Here is a 17748-nt window from a genome sequence, read left to right on the forward strand (position 1 = left end):
AGGGCATACTCTATCTACTAGACTTGTCTGCTGAACAGGGTGAATTGCTGGAAGATGTGGGGGGTGTTTTACTCTGAGAGAAAATGGACCAGAAGTAACAAGAAAATTCTTCTGTCAAGCACCCCTGTCTTTTATTCCAGCCTCCCTCATTTGAGTCCAAAGGATCGCATCTCTGAAGTCAATGACAGCGTTTCCTTTGATATGAGAGTTATTACATCAACTGCTACATCTGTCACTAGAAGTAGGCAGGTCATGTTTAAACTTGAAAACAAAATAAAAAGACCCCAGAATCACTCACCATTCCATTAGCAAGGCAGGCCACATATCTGGAAAATATGTGTATGTTATAAAGCTCTCTATACTGAATGGTGTGCCCTATGCCATGCATAATGGCGCTGCTGTCATCTATTATGTATTATGACATACGGGCAAATTGGAAAATACAAACTGATGTGAGGTAGTAAAAACATGAATGAAAAGGTGTTCCTGCACATGCATTGTGGCTGTCACTTACAGTCAGAGCTGTTTCCCTGTCTGCTTTTGCTTTTTGCTTTGCTTGACCCAGCAGTCAAAATAACTGCTTGTTAAATTTAAATCAAAGATGCTTTTCAGTCCTGTGTGTTTGAAGACGTAATAGTCTGGGTGCTTTTAATGTTTCTCTAACATGATTATAGTACATAGAAAAGTGGTTCTGTCTATTATAAACACATTTCCTTTGTTTTAAGACTTTACACCCGTAGAGAGTTTTTGTATTTTACTGATGTCATAGATACCGCTCCCTTGTCCATGTCTAATGCTTTGTAAGGATTTAGCTATGTAACAGACTTCTTATTTAGTCCAGATACGCAGGCTTTTCTGTGGCAAAAGGCAGAGTTCTAATTATAGCTGAATTTCAATATAGTTTGCATTTTCTTTGAGGAAGTGGGCGTGTTTGCTGTAATAAACAAACAAATACTGGTTTTACTATGGAAAACCTTGTAAGAAAAAAAGGTATCCTTTCCCTTTAGATCCTTAAAGGCATCTGAATATAGTAGCAGACTGGATTTCACATTTTGTACTCCCGTTAGCGTCAGAGAGCCAGCTCAATGGGAAAAAAATTGAATTAGTTTCCTTTTTCCACCAGTCTTAGGTTTCAAAGGTTTCTTTTAAGGCACATTTTGGCCTGAGAGCCTTCATTGATGGTGATACTAGACAAGACAGTAACATCCCTCCTTAGCTCTTGAAACCAAAGTGGAGTTTGCAACGTAGACTGTCTAAACGTATAGCGTGTGAACTGAATTTTGGTTTAAGCAACTGTAGATATCTCTGAAACAGACCTCAGGGTAATTGTAGAGCTCTATTAATTTTGTTTGTTGCTTCCACACAGTACTGTTTGCCACAGCTCCTCTCCCTCTGCTAGGAGGACTGATTAAAGAGATGAATGGGTGCTTGGAAAGCCTTTTGCTTTCCGGGGGAAGAACTGGGGCCATTGGTTCTGTTGGGATAAAGAGTAGACTTTGGGAAGATCTGGGGCTTTTCGTTTCAAGTTTATTTTATTTTGATTAAACAGAATCCATAGAATTATGTTCAGATGTACAAGACAGGGTTTTCCTAAACAAAATAAGCTTGTTTCTAGGGCTAAATATGGACCAGATTGTATGTGAAACCTAGTAGTAGTTAGAATCACATGAGCTCCTGCTTTTCGGTTTTGGTTTCCTTCAGCATAGAAACCTTGCATTTATTGGTCTTGTTAATAACAGTTCATTGCTCTCATTAGAAATGAGTCCAGTGTTGTGCTGGAAAAGGGTTTGGTTGCTAAAGGAGGAGGAGGCTAAGCAAGGAATTTGAATCCCTTTGTTTAACTTCCCGAGTGCAGGAGTGTCCCCTTCCAAAGCAGGAGCCTGGGTAGGGAAGGTTCAGTGCTGTTGTTCCTCACCTGGCAGAGCTGTGGGCAGTACAGCTGGCTGCCAGCTGGTGAGGTGCCATTGCAAATCAGGGATTGCTTTTTCCAGGACGCTGTTGTGCTGAGTCGGCACTTCCCTGAGCTGGGCGTTCACGCAGCACCCACCGAAAGGCACAGTTTGAGAGCTGGAGCAGCACAGTGCGTCTGCGGGAGAGGTAAAGCCGCAGCTCTGCTGAAGTCAGTGAGAAACCTCAGCAGGAGGATCACACCCACCCCCAAGTCAGGAGATGCAATTATTATAGCCCAATGAGAGATTTTTTTGCTGTTGTTGAGGCTGAGACTTTTTTGGTCCTTCGCTGCTCTTGCTTCCTGGCCATGTTTCTATCCATGCAGCCCCTTCATGCGCTGAAGTAGAGGAATAAGGGGTTAGTGAGGTTCTGTGTAAAGCCTGCACAGGCTGTGCAGGAGTAAAACTGGCAGAATACGGAGCAGGTTGGGTGCGGAGGGACTCTTTTCTTCCATCGTTCCCTTTTATCAAAGGGATGCCCTGCCTCCCTTCTTCTCCCCCTCCATGTAGTCCTTATCTCCTTTGTGAAAGGCAGGACCATAAGCATTACAGGGGCACGGTCTTATTTCCACATCTCACTATTTTCACAAATCTCCATGCCTCTCAAGATAAACTGGTCCCCCAGGGATTACGGGTGTCGTATATTCATCTTTGGCCTTCACAGTTGCTGTTCTGTCCGCAGCTCCGGCTTTTGAGCTTTGTGGCAGAGCAGAGATGTGGCTCTGGAAAGCCTTGTTACATTTAAAAGGTAGTTCCAATAAACAAAGCCGTTTCAAACCTATGGCTCTGACTCCCAATGAATTATTGATTGTTTTCCCTTGAAGCCATTGCGTGGTGCTGTATAGCAGTGAGCACAGGCACCTGGGTGCTTTCTGAGAAAATAGATAGCAGGATGTTGTTTCCTGGATTAAAACTTTAGAGCTTGGTGCTAAAGGCAGAGCAAAGATATTGCCATGGGCATGAAATACTTCAACATCAACTGCTGATTCGAATACCAATCCCTACCTACTAGGGTGAACAAAGGGTGACTGGGATTATTATGTGTTAACTGGTTATAACTATATTTGTGGTAAATATTTTCTGCCTTGGATATTGGGGTATCCTGCATCTTTACTGTTTCTTCTCATCTCTTAAGAGATTTATGTGTTTGAATATTTAGCAGCCTCTGGTGATTCAGGGACACATTACTGTATTTGCTGTTGTGATGTCTGAAGATGAGTGCCTTTAATTAAGTGGTATTTTCTTGTTGTTCCTCTGAGAATAAAGCATCTGCCTGAAAAGAGCATAGGGATTAAAAAAAAAAATCTTCAATTCTGAGTCCTGTTTCTGTAGCGTAAATGTTTTCATTATTCAGATTGAAGCCAGTAAAAGGGAAAGCAGGCTGGCCAGAAAGGATGAGGGTTCATTTCATTATTCATTTTTATCAGTAGTGTTGAAAAACATACCCTGATAGATCTCAGGAGAAGGAATAAAAAGGATAAATTTAACATGATTTAAAGCAATATGGGGAACTTCTTGCTAATCAGTTAGAAAAATTATTTTAGTTTTAAGTGCTGCTGCAAGTATGTTATGTTATATCCCACAGTCTTTTTTCCTTCAGATGTGGTTTCCCACAGCTTGAGACATTTCTTTTTGGTTGCTGTGTGAAAGCAGGAAATGGCTTTTGTTGGGGGAGTGTGAATTTGGCTTCTGCACAAAATGCTCTCAAAATTGCTGCAGAAAAAAAGCAGAAAAAGCAGGAAAAAATAATTCCTTCTTCCCATATCAGTTATGGTAGGAAGATTACTTACAATACAATAGGCTAAAAACCAAAAGTCAACATTATTTTTAAGATGATTATGCTCTTTTAATTCTCCTCCACTGCAGTTCTAATCCTGTTCTTGAAATATAACCACCGTGTAAGGAAAAAATGGCCTTTTTATAGTAAGTGATTAATGTTTAAAGGATTCATAAGTTTCTTTTCACAATCTATTCTAGAATATACATTTCCAAACTTATCTGTGTGGTTTGGATAACATACAAGATACTATTTTCCATTGCTGAAGTCCTACAGAATGATTTGAAAAGGGAAGCCATAGCACTTTATTTTTGTTATCTCACCTACATAAAAAAAGAAAATCCAAATTCTTGTATCTCAGCTCAGACACTAAGCTGTCCAAGGACTTGATGTTGGAGGACAAATGTTACTGGAAAAGCAATGAAGTCGCTCAGTAACGTTACATCAGCAGTACATAACTGAGCCATATTTACCCATTCACACCAAATTTACACTGGTGCAAATCATTAACACTTCAGCTGAACTGCCTGAGATGGGCTGGGGCAGCAGAGGATGTTACACCCTTGGCGTGGAGGAGAAGCAGAAAGCTGCACAAAGGAGGGAAACGACTCTGGCTGCTTCTGCGCACGGTGCAGCATGAATTCCTCCCTTGTGTCCCTAAATGAAATGTTGTGTCTGTCATGACACATCACTTGTGGGCCAGGAAGTATCACCTTCATGTAATAGCGGTTATTTTTCTGGGGAGCCATGTTTGCCATGGCTCTTGTAGGAATGTTTGTGCTGAAATAATATTAAAATCCTTCTCTGGAGAGGCATGCCTGCCCTGCTTTCTGCACACATCAGTGTCAATATGAGTTCTTGTGTAATTGCATTGCACTAAAGTAGGTCTTCGTCGTTTCAGTGGAATGGGATTTATTTCCTTTAAAAGCTTTATTCTTAAGTGAGAATTGCAAAGGATGCTTCGCTGGTGCATTGTAGCTCAGGCCATAAAATGAACGTGTGACATTTATCCTGCTCTTATGTCAAGCAGAATACCTCTGCTGAGGAAGAAGCTGTGGATGGTTTTGTGGAATATTACTTTTGCTGCAGAAACCCATAAATGCAAAACATAATTCTGTTAAAACCAGCTTTGATATGTTCTTTCACAAAAACCTTTTTGAAAAAAATGCTATCTGTTTTTCTGTCCTACAGTATTCTTTCTATTAGGGGTTTAATGCATCGGAAAGACAACAGGATAAAGAATGAAGATACCTAGGAAATTATCTTCATTCCAGTTAAGGGATTTCTTCTATAAAATGTTTTTAAATTGCTGTGATTAAAGAAGCTGGAGTTGTACCTATTTCTCATTGAGCCATATCCAGTTTTAAAGCAAAAATAGAGAGAAGATCTATAGGCCAGCAATGGTGAGTGCTACAAAGTAAGACTACAATTATTCTCCAGCATTATTAAGCTGAAATAATCCTGTGATGAAATTACATTTTGTTATGATGATCAGACTTTGCAAGTCAGAAACCTATGAAACAGGGCACCAACATTGCATTGCAGGTGAGTAAGGTAGCGCAAGGTGTAATTGCCTTTTCTGGTACACATATGATCCATATTCTGTACATATGCCATACATACCAGATAGCAGACAAAAGTATTCCTCCATAAGGTGATGTATTTGCTTAGTATAGACTTGTCACTAGAACGCTGTGAATTCCCATTGACTTCTGGTGTAGTCTAGGGCATTTTGCATTTCATTGGAGCAGACCCTCAGAGACTGGTACGCTCTGGTTTTCCTGTGGCTATCCTGGGGGTACCAAACGTTATTTTATTTTATGTGCAAGGCTGGATTCTCATCATGTGTGCACAAAGCAGTGGTAATGTTCCAGTGAGACAAAGTTATCATGCCAGCAGGAGCAGGATGTGAGCTGAAGACAAGGCTGGTGATCCAACTGTTTCCTTCTCAGCATCCCCTTCTTGTGACCCATTTTGCGGTTTGTCTCCTCACAGTATAGGTTTGCTGTGAATTTATTTAATCATAGCATAGATGATCTTGTCACTGAATACCCTTACAACACTGTGAGAGAAATCCATTAATAGTTAATGGTCAGAAATATGTCCCTAAAGGAACTGTCTTGTAAATGGAGTCTGGTGACATCTAAGTGACATGTTAGTACCTCCCCCAGCTCCTGATTCAGTATGAGCATCAGATTCAGCACTGAGAACATTCCCCATGGGGTGAGAGGCAGCAAGGCAGATAATTTTCAGTGAATGGTCCCTGAAAAGTCACGCACCCTTGAGCTGTGGTAGGCTAGGTTTGCTGGTTTTGCTGTTCTCTGAGCAAAACATTGTCGGAGTTGTCTGTGCTGTTGAATTCTTTTGAGAAGGTCTATCATTTCAATGGTGTATTTTATCAGAGAAGGGAAATACCGTTTCTGAGGTTTATGCCTTATATTTGTGTTGTTTTTTAATATTGCATGTTTTGATGCTGCGTTTGAATAGGTAGACTAATTCAGACACCAAATATTAATCTTGAATACCTAAAATAGCCTACCGTTGCATCCTTGTTTTCTCTATGTTGCTATACAAATTTAATATTAAAATTTAAAATCTGTAAGGATGTTTCATATTCAAAACATGTAGGTAAAGAACGACATAGCTAACAGTCATCGTGTTAAGAGAAGCTAATTATTGCGGAATGTCATGTTAGTTGGAATTCACTGAGTAGGCAAATAACTTTGCAAAAATAATAGCACACAAAGTTGATGCATCTTTGATATTATCTTAAACTAGTGCTGGGATGAATAAAAATGACCTTTTGTTGTAGCTATGGAATATTCTTGGTGCTTGTGAGTAGGCCCTCGGGTCAGCTAATGGCTGCTGGCCTAAATGGGTAACTTTATCTCCAGGAAAAGAATTACCATTTGGGCTCTCACGGTGGTTTTGAATTATTATCCAGAATTATATCTGTAAGAGTCTGAAGAAAAAAATAAAAGAGGAGAGATTGTATGTATATCTGTGTTACGAATTTGTGTAACTGCAACATGGGCGATACCACAAGATGAATTACGAGAGACTGTCAGTTACTGAATTGTATATAAGCAGAAGGAAAACGCCCTCAAATATAAAGTGTACTGAGCAGTATTTTTTCCCTCACTGGACTCTGCACGCAGAACAGCAAGAAGCCGTTCGTGCCATTAAGAGATCCCGGCCTAAGGTGGATGCAGAAGTGAACGAACCAAGACCAAAGCTGTGGGTGCCCCATCCCCGGCAGTGCTCAGGGCCAGGCTGGATGGGGCTGGGAGCAGCCTGGGCTGGGGGGGGGGGGGGCCCTGCCCAGGGCACGGGGTGGGACGATCCGATCCGATCTGTAAGATCACTTCCAACCCAAACCATTCCATGATTCTATGATGATTCTATGTATGTGCAGCTGTTCAGTGTCAGAGCTGAGAGTGGGATTCATCTTCATCTGGAGAGATGCTTTGCTGAAACATCCTACCTCAATGTTCGGTTTTTTGTTTCGGTTTGGTTTTTTTGTTTGTTTTTTTTTTTTTTAAAAAAAACAAACTATGGAAAAATCAGTTTAACCATTGAAAATGGACCAGGAAATCTGAAAGGATTCAGACTGTTCACAGTGAAAGAGCTTTGACTGAAATTAAGGTGCATCTCTGAGTGTCTTGCCTCTCTGGCTTCAGAAACTCTAAAGCTTAAAGTTACTGTCTTTTCAAATCTGTCAGCCTTTGTGGCTCTTGCCAGTGCACTATATGTGCCTGTTTAAGTAACATGCAAAACAAATTGACCCCACAAATAGACAGCCAGTCCTGCATCCTTGTCTAAATTATTCATGTAGATTTTATGAGGATCATCTCTGAAAACGATTGATGGAGGTGAGACTACAGAACTTACTCCTTTTTATTTCCAGCTCATCTCCCAACTGGGTTTACAAGAATGAAAACCTAAATTCATCTTCAGTACTAAACTGAACGTTATAAGAAGTTAGCTTTTTTTTATTATTATTTATTTAGATTTTTCTCACAGTGTATGATAAATTGTTTGGTAAATACTCATGTGAAATTTATACCTTAACTTTATAGCAGCTACAGATGCTTTGGAGGGCCACGTCTGATGGAATCTGTGCGTTGCCTTTAGGTGTTGCCCCAGGTAGTGCTTTTATACCAGCACTTGCTCATGTGGGTCCACACCTTTGGACTCCCCATTTGTCTCAGAGCCCTGCTAGTGCTTCTGATGCACAGAAATCTCAGTACGGGAACCAGGCATTGCTTGATGTCCTTCTGGTAACAGATGCATGTGCCTTGTGCATTCTTATTTGTCCGTTTATTCTTAAGGCCCAGGGAAACAGATCTGCAGGTAACTCAAGTGTGGTTTTCTGTGGCCCAGAGATGATGGATGTACTTGGACAGCTATTTCCCCCTTGAACTGCAGCTCTAGCCAGTTGTAAAGAATGTGTGGATCTAAAGATGAGATGGAAAAAAGACAAAATACCCATTTCTGTCTTGTCCCCCTCAGGGAGTTACAACTGTATCTCAGGAAAAGACTTTAGAAGTTACTGCCAGTTAAAATTGATCAGGTAGGAATTGCTTATCATCTGAGAACAGTCCTTAATGTCCGTAGGTTTCCAAACATCCTGACACTACAATTAGAGGGCAACCTGTAAACAACAGCTCTCCAATAACGCTTTGGAGTCCTTGCTTTTGTTTCATTACCCTCCAAGCAGTCTTGGGTGGTGACGGAGCACCACAGCTTGGATTTGTTGTTGTGTGCATGTTGTAAGATTATCTGACTTTTTTCCTCCCAATATGTTGTATTTCCAAATACTCCATGAGAACGAAATTATTGCCTCTGGTATGATGTCAATAAAACAAAGGTACATAGAGACAAAACAATTAGTGGATAGAGTTTTTGGAGTACCAGTGAGAAGGATGAGTTTATGGAGTGCTAGCTGGACATCAGTGATACTGCTGACAGGTATGAGAAACCTCAGTTAATCTGGAACATGTTTCACTAATAATGCAAATTTAAAATACTTCTTTATAAGTGAACTTCTCAGTAATGCAACTCCAGCTCCTGGCTTCAAAACTTCAAAATACCACACTCGTGTTCCTCTTCCAACTGTCCGTATTGCACACCAATAGATTGGTGCTCCATGAAGTGGTTAGGCATGGGGTTTTGGGTGTGGTTTTTTTTCTGAAGCAGGCTATATGCTAAATAAAAATTCTATATAGATTGGACTTTAAGTGAAGTAACTCTGCTAAAGCTCTGGGGAGCTCCCTTGGCACATACTGGTTCCAGATTTGCTCCCTTGTAGCCCTCCACAGGAAGTGTTGCTGCTGACCTCAGTCCTTCTGTCAGAGCCCTGCATATAAATTTCTTTTATGTATCAGATATCCCTTTCATTCCTGTGAAATGAAACCAGAGTGCACTCTCGCACCGATTATACTGCTGTAGTGTAAATACCAGAAGAACCCGAGACAGGTGGCAGGGTCCCTGATGCAGCTGAAGGGCACAGCTCTGTTGCAAACTATTTTTTAAAGAATCAAGTTTCCAGGTGGCAAGTGGGATAACCTCACTTCAGTGGCTGTGGTGCCCAAAGAGGGCAGACAGTGAGGAGAGGCAGTGGACCAAAGAAATCTCATTCTTGCTTATTGAGTGCCTTCTAGCTACAGTGACAAAAAGGCAACTTTTCATTGTGAAATGGGGGAGGACTTAAAATTGTAAACATCTGCGCTTTACAAAAAAGGTAATGTCAGTTGCGAGGCTGGATTTCTGCAAGGCCAAAGGTGAAGAAAAGTCAGCCCTAGTGACTCCGTTCAGTATTTCCTCGAGAGAGTTATGGAATGGGCTGGGCAAGACCTCAGAGTTGCCGGGTGAGAGTGGAAGTGCTCCTGCTCCACAAGCTGATGCAGCATTGCCAAATTGTATTGGTCTGGTATGATTCTTGCATTTCTTGGTTCTCCCTGCTTCTCAACCCCATCTGTATGTGCTATATTTACTGTTTACTGGCTATCTTTTGAGAAGGGAGATGAAAGAGTGGACTGAAAGAATATTTCTGGTAATTTGATAGTCTGTTACTATCACCTAATCATTTTGTAGCTGCTACAATCTACACTTTTTTGCTTGTTATGTACAAAACCCAAAGGGTACAGATGGAACAATATGATGTGTTAGAAAGACAAGCTCCCACTAATCTCCCAAGCTGGCCAAAGAGAAGCATGAATGTATGTTCTTTCCTGTAGCTTTCCCTTCATCGCTGCCCCACAGACTGGTCCTGGAGATTCAGACTTCGCACTTGAGCGCTCCATCTCCACAACATTATGAGCTGGGGCCAGCAAATGAGTTCTCTATCTCTGAAAGCCATGAGTGCCATCTTGTTACAGATTTTTTATTAGTTAGAATTAATTAACCACATTTGATTTCATAGAAACACATTTGATTTTATAGAGTTATTTTAATAGGAATATAGAGTTATAAGAAATCTTTTAATGAAACTTGTATTTGTACAGCAACAGCTGCTATGGAATCCTCTGTACAGCCCCGTAGCAAGGCCGGAGGAATTGGTCAGAATCACCTAGTAGGAATGTTTAGAACTTAGATAACAGACTTAAGATTCAAGATAATTGTTTATATGTAACCTAGGAGAATGTACTAAAGTGTCAAAATGTAGAATTAATGGGAACTGGGGAGAGTCGAGTGAAGCAACTCGTAGTTACCTGCCAAGAAACAGTTACCTTAAGTAAAAAATAATTCCGGCAGGGGGAGATCACGACCACCAACTCATGGACCACCTACCCAAATAATACCCCAGACCCATTTCCAGACCTTTCTAACCTTTACTGCGCAGAATCGGATATGGGAGGAGAGTATGTTAATGATTTTCGGGAAATACTGTGTTTATGCATGAATATTTAATGAATATGTATGAACGAGTTCTATATAAGCTATATGATTTTGAAACTTGGTGTGCTTTGGTCGTGAGAGGACTCACTCACGCACCGGGCCGTTAATAAAGAAGTGTCTGCTTATCTACATCACATTGGTGTTGATAAGTTCTTCATTCCGAGGTTTCAGTAACAATTTCATCCTGCTTCATCCTTGGCTGGAGCATCAAAATAATATTGTAGATGATACAAAGGGCTCTTCCTTTCGTGAGAGCCTGCCCACAGCTGGATCCATGGTGGCTGCTCCTTGTGCAGCCTTGCGTCGGTGCCAATTCTCACGGCATATCACAGTTTGGCAATCTGTTTTACACCGTGAACTTTGCAGCAGCATTATTTTTTTTGTTGTTCTGTGTATTCCCTGTATTTCTCAGAGAAGAGACATTATGAATAGAACTGGCTGAAATATGTAATTTCCTTTTCACAGGATATCCTGTTGTTCTGGGAAAATCTTTTCTTACTGTTTGAAAGTAGGACTGTAGTCTTAAGAGAAGTATCCTATGCAAGAGAGACCATCCGTATTTTCACTAAGGAATACAGAACACAGGACCTAATTTTTCCAGGATATATGTAATGTAGACCTTGTAGCATAGTCCTGGTATGTGCTTCCAGGCTTTATGCCCTCTCCCAGATCCCAGGCTGTGATAAGGAACATTTTTCTGGTATCGAGCTTTCTTTGTTAACCACCAGCATGATTGCTTCTTATAACAAATGCAGCAGCATTTGGGTTACAGTTAAGACAGTTCTTGATTATACTGCTGCTTATGGAGGGGTGCAGCTGAAAATTAGGAGTACTGCATCAGAATCTTTTGGGGATTATTAAATACTAGCAAAACAAAGCCTTGGGCTGGAGCTCAGGCACCACAACTGACTGTCCATGGACTTGAGATGTTCTTTAGAATGGAAGCTCATACAATGAATAAAAGAGAACAGACATTTCTCTTTACTTCAAATGCTTATGCCCACCTCATCCAAGGAAGAGACCAAGTAAACAAAGGTAGCTCATTTAAAAGGGAGCTAAACATGTGCAGAGTTTTTCCACCATTTAAATAAAAGAGGACACAGAATTGCTCCATCAAACCAGTTTGACAACGCAGTTACAAACACAAGTAGGACATGAAAATAGAGATATTTTTTTGTCAGTTTCTGTTATATTACAGGTATATATATATTTACTGTATATGTTATATGGGCTATACAGACAATTTGGAAAGAAGAGTCTAAATGTTGTTCTGTCAGTATTACAGAGCAAAACTTTGAGTTCAAAATGAAGAGAGTAAAACACTGATTAAATATAGCACAATGAAGAATTATCGTGAAAGCCTAAGAGGTATGAATTACCTTTCATTTTGTTGGTTTAGATGGTAACTTCATAGGTTTATTTTTATGACACAAGAATCACCTATCTGCTGGGAGGATATCACACAACTCTGTTTCTCTTAGATTCTTCAACTTAAAGTTTCCTCAACTGGCTCTGTGGAAGGAGGAGAAAGCGTTATTTTGTTGAATACCTATTGTGCAGCTTTATTTATAGAAGCTCTTTGCAGCTAGCTGTTCTTAAGCTTAAAATATTTTGAACTTAAAACATGGTGCATCTTTGAAGGGACATAATTTAAAAGCTGCAGCCTACCTCTTCCAGTGTGACTGTTTTGTGGCCTGATGACTGAGTGTGGTTTAAACAATGACACAAAGAAGGTATTTTGGGGAGCTGCAGCAACAGATATAATCAAAAGCCAGGCATGCTATTTTTGAGCAGTTCCTCAGGCAGTGATGTAAGTTTTTTTTGGAAAAAAAAAAAGTCTCTAAAAATCCCTGAGGCAAATCTCTGAAGCTATTTAGCTAGTAGAAATCCTTTTGCTTTGCATAGGAGTAGAGGTGATGAAACGGGTTGGTGCTGAGCCGTGGCGTGGCCCTGATGGTGTGCAGGGAGGTGGGAGCTCATTGGGATTCTGCGGAGGCAGCTGGGGAGAATCGGGTCCAGTGAGCTCCTCAAGTTCTCAGGGGTGACTCTGAGGTCTTTTCTTCCCCAGCTCACCAAAAGCTTCATGCTATGATAGATTTAGGCAAATGTAATCAAATGCAAATCCTGTACTTGTACTTCTGACATCGAGCTGCTTAAAATAATCGTGAGCTTCAAGAAACCAAACAGAATGTGGCAGCTCAGAGTTGTCTTTTAACTTGAACAAAACGAGAGAAGTCCTTGATTGAGGATGGCTTGTAGAGTGCTTCTGGGGGATGAAATGGTTTTCCATTTCATGGCAAATTTTGTCCCTGTTGCACTGGCATGCGGAATGTGGACAGCCGTGAGGAGCAGTGGAGACTACAGCTGTGCACGCAATCATGGATAGAGGCAAATCAGTCCTGTCCTTTCAGAAACCGGCGTAGTCAATTAACTTTATTACAGACCAGCAGCAAAAATCTGCATCTGACCAACAGACATGCTTATTGAACATATATTGAACATATGTTGAGTGCATATTGAATATGGCACTGTTGTTACTGCATTAATTGTTCCCAAAGGCTTCAAGAAGAAATGTTTATAAGCTAAAATTTGGTCTCAGTTCGGTTTAAGAACAAACGAGATCTCTGGTTTTCAGATCTAGAACAGTTTCCTAGCACTGTACTCCTGTAGGAGCAGATGGTACAGTTGCTGCCTTTCAAGCCTGCATTTCATTTCAATGGCTCCATTTTGGGTGCTGCCGTTTCCTTGCTGGGCTGGCACCAACCCACTGGGGCCCGGTGGGGTTTGTGCCCCTGTGAGCACATGGTGCTGCAAAACGATTGTTGATAATATGAGGACTCTGCATTTTACAGGTTGTCTTACCTTGTGTAAATACCATACACTTACCGTTTGAAAAGGGCTAGGGTAAAATTCTGCTAAAAATAGAATGTAGTACTTCTGTGGGAGAAGGATACACAACCATTTGCTGCACCTGGCATCTCCATGTCTGCTTTCTCACCTGTAGGAGCACACACAGAAATTTGATGCTATTTTAGATGATTTTTTTTTGATGAAGCTATGAAAGTCTCTTGAGATGGTCCTATTTATTTATTTTAGTTGATTTAGGTACGCTTGTGCCAAGGAGAGTTTTAGAGACTGACACAGGAGTGTCAGTGTTGTCTGTGTGGTTGAGCCACCTTCACACTGGAAAGCAGGCTTTGCAGGGTGGATTTATTTCCAAGTGTGTGTTCAGTTTTGCAACACAAAGAATTCATAATTGACATAAATACTTGGATATGGAGAAGACCATACCCATGATATTCTGCTCTGGATACTGTAGTGTCAAATCTCCTTTGGGAAATACAGAGGTAGCCTGGTAGCTGAGGTCTATGCCATCAGCTCAGAAAGCCCTGCATTTCCAAATACGACCCGCAAACATCAGTCTTCAGTCTGCTCACTAGTCTCTCATTTGATTTTCACCAGGAGCTCTGACTCTGAAGAAGCATTTGAGACCCCGGAGTCCACTACACCAGTAAAGGCACCACCTTCACCTCCGCAGCCACCCCCTGAAGCAGCAGCGGCAGCAGCAGTTGTAGCAGACATAGCTGAACAAGAAATAAAACCCCAGCTGCCCTCGGAAGACACAGGTAATGAGCATGTAATGAGCAGGACAGCTTATTAAGGAAGGTGAAGCTGCAGGGAGATGTTTCTGTAAGCACAGGCAAGGAACTGATGCTAATAAAATTCCTTCTGCAAGATAAGTTTGTGTGTGCTGGGAGTAATGCGTGCTGGGAGGGAAAACCCTGTTGCCTCTTGGAATAAAGTACTGGAGAATCTGTCCATTACATTTGATAAATATTAAAGATAAGAGGAGCTTTCTAGAAAAACCTTTCTTCCTTTGGATCAAACTTCATCCTGCAGGATCTTTACAGAGTCAGATGAGTAGGAAAAGCAGGTATGAGATACCAATGCAGCTACCTGGGTGAGCACTGTTAACTGACAATTAACAAAACGTTATGTTCAAATGTATTGTCACCTGAAACAGAAGGTGAACAAAAAGCCCGTTAGAACAGTAGAAATACTGATACTAGCTATATAGAAGGGATATGGGAGTATGTGTGAATGTATGTATAATATATGTACATAAAAATTGGTATATACTGGGAAAATAGCCTTTAAAAAGGGACTATTACATTTTAAAAACCAAAGAAATCCTTTCCCTCCAAAAAGCGGTCTTTGTTCTCCAAACTGAATAATGGAATATAAGGGAGTACAAAGCACTGTTAGCCCAGAATAGCTTTGTTTGGGCTTTCGGGTGACAGCTCAACAGTTTAAGATTGAATTCCCTATTATGCTGTCTTTTTTCCATCTGAAAGTCAAGTCATCTCGATCACCTGGATAAATTATATGAAAGTGATTTTATCCTCAGCAGACTAAAGCTCACTTATATTTCATTTGGAAAGGTGCATATATAGCATTTTCAGGCAGTATTTTAAAACATCCATTTCCACTTTAGAAGTGACTGTTTAGCAGCAGGCAATATGATGTCCAAGGCTGGTGTGTGTATTATAAAGGCTGTCCAGCTTTGACTTAAACCTTTGAGAAAGTAACTACTAAGTTTCACAAATGTCTTGAGCCACTTAAAGCGTTGCTGGGAGTTATGCATTAAGGAATGCTATTTTAAGATCATGATTTATGAAACAAGTTTATAAGAACCTAGAAAGTTGTTCAACAAACTGATTTGACAAAATAAAAATGAAATATTGGGACATCCTGACATGTTTTTCTTTCTGCTGTTGCAGTTCCTTCTTCATTGTAGGAAAACATGTTACTCATTCTCCATCTTCTTTCCTTTTTCTCATCTTTTGCAATCTAATGATTAGGAAGTAAGTGCTGAGAGAACAAAAGAATGCATATGCTAAACAGGATTGGAGTGTGGTTTTAATTACTGCAGTAGATTATCTTCAAACCCTTGATTACACATGTGTTTCCCTGGCACATGTGATTCTTGTCTCCCTACATCCCAGATCTCCCCCTCCTTTCTTTCAGATATTTCTGAAGAAAGGTAGGAAACCGAATATATCTATTCATAGCCAGTGTGAACTGTACTGAAGGCCATTACATGGCAGAGATGAAAGCATTTCATTTGCAAATAAGATCTGTCCATGGGAGGCAAGTTACCACAAACAGAACTATGTTCAGCATTCCAAAATTATGCAAAATGCGGTTATACAACAGGGTATTTGTTTGAGAGAAAGACGTGTAATGCAGAAAAAATCCAAATGTAGGAGGGCAACACAAAGCATTCATTTGCTTTGGAAATCTTTAGAAGAAAATAATAATATTAAGACTGTAGCTTAGGTGTTTGCATGCTTCTTCAGAAACGTGAACAGCTAAACGTTTTGTACCTTATAAACCATTTGAGTAACAGTTATTTTGTAGTTTATTTACCTCATAGGTTATGCATGTGACTGCACACAAAGGGAACGAGTCCCTTCCTAGGGGGTTACGGGCAGCTGAAGCAGAGTTCCTCGGTGGTCCCATACAGCTAAACACATCGGTTTCAGTACAAGAGTAAGGAATACGGGCACCCGGAGAGCCGGGCACACACAGGGAGAGGCAGCAACATCCAGCTGGGCTGCTGGTTCACCAGCTGCGGGGCTTTGTCTTCTACATGAGGCTGGTGACGGAGCGTGTGTTTGGGTGGAAGGAGGAAGCATAGTAAGTGTTTAAAGGATTATTTCATCTATATCTGATAATAATTACTCACGCAGATGGCTGCAGTTGTGCTGCATGATATCATTAGCGCAACAGCTGGACCCTGCTGCAGAAAAGCCAAGAAGAGAGTTTTTAATTAGGTTGACTTCAACACCAGCTTAATAAATATGATGAAAGTGAAATATAGCTAGACTCATCCTGGGTTTGCGCCAGCTCCTGGTGGGGTAAAACCTGCTGCATGGCTCGAGTCCATCAGCAGTAGAGCAGAAGAGGGGAGTCAGTCAGCAGGCGAGTCTGGAGGGCAAGTAGTGACAGAGCTGTATGGAAACTACCTGTGAACCCCAGAAAGTGTCACTAATGAGCCCCTCCATTCCTCCTTAAATACTGTTGTGTGGAGCATGGGTTTTACTCTCAAGGTAAATAACTTTGAGGCTGCTTTTTATTTTTTTAGTAATATTATTTTGGTAGTATTTTAAATTATTGTTGCGTGCTCATCAGCTTCTCTTAACACCATCCTTTTGTCCTTGTTCCAGCCCCCTGAGCACCAGAAAGTACCCCAAGCCCTTTCTTCCGAATACTCCCTGTTTCTGGCCAGGAATTCCTGCCCAGGCAGGGGCCTTTCCTCTTCCCCCCACCCTCCACCTTCCCCAATTGATTAGTGAATTCAGATTATATACACAGGGGAGATGTGGGAGCTGGATGCATTACAGCCCACTGATCAGGACGGGGGACCGATATTCAGGTCCTTCTTGTGCCGGGGAAATCGAGGTCACGCTTTCCAGCAGAGAGATGATGACCCACCCAGACAAAAACAAACTGAATTTTTGGTATGGAAAACATCCTTCTTCAGTGTTTTTGCTTTTGAAGCCTGGCAGGGAAAAATTGAAAATAAACTATATATACAAAGTTTTCTCCCAGAATGAGAGCAGTATTTTTACAGAATTTTTTTTTTGGAAAGCACTACTAATTGATTTCCTAACTTCAAAGGCTTCTCATAACAAGCAGGAACTTGAAATACAGTGTTTCAAAATTTCTAATATTAGGTAATTCCAATTCCTATATGCTTTCAACAAAGTGTACTCTTCTCCCAAGTTATTTTCTTGTAACAGAGTATGTGGGGTGCATGCTGTATGCGTTTTCCAAGAGTTTGTTTGCTTTTCTCTAGAAAACAGAACTAAAATTTAATTTCTTCTGTATTTGCTTTATTAAATCTTGTTAAATTTTGTTTCTAAGCCTTTCAAAATAGTGTTTCATTCTGTTTCCAGCTCAGCAGTGTTATGGCTTATTTTCAACCTGTTCAGTTTCGCTTTGTTTTAGAGATACTTCAACAAAGAAGAAAGTGCTCAGCTGTCCTAGTGCGCAGTGCAGCTCCACCACTAGAAGAATGAGTTATAATTTAAAGACAAAAATATTTTTAAATAGCTG

The 17748-nt window shown here is 40.7% G+C and overlaps 1 protein-coding gene across 4 annotated transcripts in view; it reads left to right on the top strand.

The window, feature by feature from the left end:
• Positions 1–17748, top strand: part of TACC2 (transforming acidic coiled-coil containing protein 2) — a 129567-nt gene that overhangs the window by 71036 nt on the left and 40783 nt on the right. For all 4 annotated transcript variants that reach the window (XM_027805479.2, XM_055720123.1, XM_055720125.1 and 1 more), the window contains one exon: positions 14089–14252. In XM_027805479.2, the coding sequence (XP_027661280.2) occupies positions 14089–14252 (164 nt within the window). The remainder of the gene's footprint in view (positions 1–14088; positions 14253–17748) is intronic.

Source organism: Falco cherrug, chromosome 9 (assembly GCF_023634085.1).
Source record: "Falco cherrug isolate bFalChe1 chromosome 9, bFalChe1.pri, whole genome shotgun sequence".
NCBI classification, from domain to species: domain Eukaryota; kingdom Metazoa; phylum Chordata; class Aves; order Falconiformes; family Falconidae; genus Falco; species Falco cherrug.